General features: G+C 33.6%; 1 protein-coding gene across 1 annotated transcript; it reads left to right on the forward strand.

Annotated features, from left to right (window-relative positions):
- The first annotated feature begins 3,193 nt into the window (after positions 1-3,193).
- Positions 3,194-3,991, forward strand: LOC120214633 (protein DMP4-like). Its single transcript, XM_039212475.1, has one exon. It carries the CDS (start codon positions 3,225-3,227, stop codon positions 3,864-3,866), a length of 642 nt encoding a protein of 213 aa, XP_039068406.1. The 5' UTR covers positions 3,194-3,224; the 3' UTR covers positions 3,867-3,991.
- Positions 3,992-4,231: the final 240 nt, after the last annotated feature.

Here is a 4,231-nt window from a genome sequence, read left to right on the forward strand (position 1 = left end):
ATTAAGTATAATTATCGATATTTAATCTATTGATCAACTAATTTAGATTAGATATTATAGAGATAAGGGCGACTCTCACAACTAAGGGTGTTAAAAAATATCCGACCCGATCCGACTACCCGCTGACTCAGTTAAAAAATATCGAGTATTTATTTAGAAAATACTCGATTTTCCGGGCTGAGTACCCGACTCGTTAAATTTTCTGGGTTTTTGGGTCGGGCCCGGGTCACAAAATGTTACTTAACTGGGTATCCGTCGACCTGGTACCCGATTTATTATATATCTTTTTATTTTTATTTTATATTAAATGTTTATTTATAATTTTCAAATTATTTCACTCTAACATTCTAAATTCCTAATTTCTTTAATTATTTCACATTAACATTCTAAATTATTTTTTAAAAATATTTATTTTAACTTCAAAACACTTAAAATTTAATTATTTTTTTATTTAATATTTTTTTTTCAATTATGTAATTTGAATTTTTGAATTTTATGTATGAATTATATATTATACAATTTTAAATTTTAAATTTTAGAATTATATATATATATTAAAAAATAATATAATTTAAAAAATAAAAAAAAATTATGAACTTGATACCCAGGTTTTACGGGTACCCGAATGTCATGGGCTGGCATTTTAGTACCTGAATACCGGGTACCCAGTTTTGAACACCCCTACTCACAACTAAATTTTACTTCATTTACAATTGTTAGGATTCGAACCCTTGACTTTATTTAAGAAATCTAGTGTCTCATCCCACAAAATCAAGTGCCCGTGGGTAAAACTTAAATTTAACTTTGAACTCAACATTTGAATGATTGCGCAATGGCCAATGCCGCATCAAAAAAAAACATTCTACCTTAAAGACCATTTCGGATCAACTTCTTCATTATATTCTCTCAATTTAGAGTTGTTAGTATACAACTGAGAAGACCAACCATATTTGGGACGGTTCATATGACGGTGTCGAGTGTCATAGATAGTGACTGATCTTGATAATATAGTTTGAGGGATTTACTTAAAATTTTCAAAAATTTTAGACGTTTAATTATAATTTCTAAAAACTTTGGAGGATTCTTCCTAAATTTGAAACCGACCCCAAACTGGCTAAACTTAAAGAAAAATATTAAATCCAAACCGTCCTAAAACCCAAATTCCAACAAAAAGAACATAATTATATTAGATCGAATCGGATCAAAATGTATGGGCATAAGTTTTTTTACCATCTCTACTCAGGACAAGTGTATATATTGCAGTATGGGCTGGGTTTGGTCATTGTTGAGTTGCATCTTGTAAATGGGCAACCCAGTTTCTGTTGGTTTGTATTTATGTTTTTAAAGTTGGAACTCGATGGAGACCAACAACGCAAAATAGACTTCTAAGTTAATCCAAAAATGAAAAATTTTGCTCATCTGCATACTTTTTAAGCAATTCCTTGCTTTGCTTGAAGCTTAAAACAAAAAGTAAATAAAGAAGGACGAGATTTTTATCTTTAAATTATCAAATACAATTATGAAAATTTGAAATCTAGAAGCAAACTATCCTAATTGTAACATGATCACATCGTTATCGATTTAACAGTCTGAACCCGAAATTATAATTCAATGCAAAATTTAAAATAATACAAATATGATAATATAAAATTTAAAAATTAATGATATTTAATATAAGACTTAAATATGAAATAAATGTTCAAATTATACCGATTTTTACAAATAGGTATCAAAAGTATTTTTTTTACTCATCTTGATGCCTAGCGTTACAAACATTGTCATTTTAGGTGTCTAAGCCATCAACGGTGTTAATTTTCTTTCGTTAAGTGACACGTGTCAAAATCTAGTGATTTTGAAATTTATTTTTTAAAAATATTAAAAACATTATTAAATTGATTAAAAAAACCACTAATTTCTCTTAAACTATTAAAAAAAACCATACCCCTAAAACCCTTAAATCCTAACCTTAACCCCGTTCACCTTTTCGGCCATGACCATCATTGCCGACGTAGTCCTTCCATCCTTCTAGGCATACACCATTGTAGTTGCCGCCAATTGGTCGTCAGAATCGTATGAGATCGCGATTTTCATCATAGGGTTTGTGGGGTATAAAACGTTGATTCGTTGTCGATCGGTCACGATTTCATAGGAGTTTTACTCGTCGGGGGTGAGGTCATATAGAGCTTTGTCGATGGCAAATGGCGACAGTCGACGTGGGTTTAGGGGTTGAAATGAAGGTTTTCAAAGTCTTGAGATTATTCAAAATTTTTATGTTTTTTTAAAGCATATAATTTTAATTGTTTTAATTTTAAATAAATTTTTTAAAATCACTAGAATGTGACATGTGTCACTTAACGTGGAAATTAACACCGTTGACAATCCGGACACCTAAAGTGGTAACTTTGGGCACCGAGATGAGTCAAAAAATACTTTAGACACCTATTTGTATAAAACGCTATAGTTTGTGCATTTATTTTGTACCTTACTATAATGTATTTTTTAACACATTTGTTATGGATCGGTTAGAATCACATTAGGCAGGAAAATGGCGTCCACCCGAGCCCCCCATTGATCTACAAGTAAAACGTGCAAGCGATGACTATATTCATTTCCATTTTTTGCAAATAGATTTTGGGCAAATACCATGACAAATATTTGAAATAAGCATCTTTACAATTGCAGATATAGCCTCTATAACAAGCATTAAAAAGGAATAGCAAACAGGAAAGTTCCCTATAGAAGATTAGCCTGTTCACGTATATTGCGTCTCGGCAACAAAATGTTACGTTACGCTGACATTACCCTAAGCAACACAATTCTCGTTGGAAACCCAAAGATCTTGTTCGTTATAAAGTCGGTCCATTGCAACCCAACACGAGAATCCCTTGTCTTCGTTTACATTGTCCCACAAGCTTTTTATTTCATAACGCTTCGATTTAGAAGTAAATATCCTATTCAATCCAATAAAAAACACAAAATATTAAAGAGATCCAAATAAAATTTTGTTGAAACGTTCAATTAAAGTGATTACATTATCTATAATATATTTTGGTTTCTTTTCCTTGCAAGGCATTGCTTCTATTTCTCTTCCCTCCCTTTACCCATACTCAAAAACATATCTACTTCAAGTCTTAAACCTCTTGTAATAATAATAATAATCTATATATACAGTAATTCAACAGAAGTCTCTCAGAAAATCAAAGAAATTTAGAAGGTTTTCAGCTATGGAGATTAAGTTCCAAGGTGATGAGTCGACCCACGAACACGGCGAACACAAAACACCCCTTCTGCGAAATTTGGCAGAAACACCAGAAACCGAAAGGAAAACGCTCATACAGCAAGCGATAAGTCAGACGTTCCAAAGCACAGCACATTTGGCTAATCTTTTACCCACCGGCACCGTCCTCGCTTTCCAACTCCTCTCGCCGATCTTCACCAACCAAGGCGACTGCGACTACGTGGGGCGGTCCATGACGGCCGCCCTCGTATTCCTTTGCGGTCTGTCGTGTTTCGTTTCCAACTTCACGGATAGTTTCAGGGACAAGGATGGGAATGTGTGCTACGGTTTGGCCACGATCAAGGGTCTGTGGGTGATCGATGGTTCGGCCACGCTCCCGCCTGAATCCACGGCGAAATATAAGCTAAGGTTCATCGATTTCGTCCATGCTTTCATGTCGATAATGGTGTTTGCGGCGGTGGCGCTGTTTGATCAGAATGTGGTGAGTTGCTTTTATCCGGTGCAGTCGAGTGAGGCTCGAGAGATACTCACGGCGTTGCCTGTTGGGATAGGGGTTTTGGGGAGTATGTTGTTTGTTGTTTTTCCTACTACACGCCATGGAATTGGGTTTCCCCTGTCAGCGAATTAGCCATTCCGCTCCCCCCACCCCACACCTTTCATTATGATATACATGTGAATAGAACAACTATACATGCTTATGTATACGTATATATTCCTATGTTTCCATGCCTAAAAACTACTTTTTATCATTCACGGATGGATGGAGGTAGTCATTAAATTTTTAATTTTTTATATAATTTAATTATTATATTTATATTTTTATTAATAATTTATTTCTATTTTTAAAATTTTATAAATTCATCCTTCCCTATATTAAAGTACATATAGTCTTTATTATCATTCTACATTCTTACTATTCCATTCAACAAACATAAATTCATATAATATATCCTTAAACTCGATGAATATGATGAATTTTTTGCCCCTAAACCT

Source organism: Hibiscus syriacus, unplaced genomic scaffold (genome assembly GCF_006381635.1).
Source record: "Hibiscus syriacus cultivar Baekdansim isolate YM2019G1 unplaced genomic scaffold, ASM638163v2 tig00110082_pilon, whole genome shotgun sequence".
NCBI lineage: Eukaryota > Viridiplantae > Streptophyta > Magnoliopsida > Malvales > Malvaceae > Hibiscus > Hibiscus syriacus.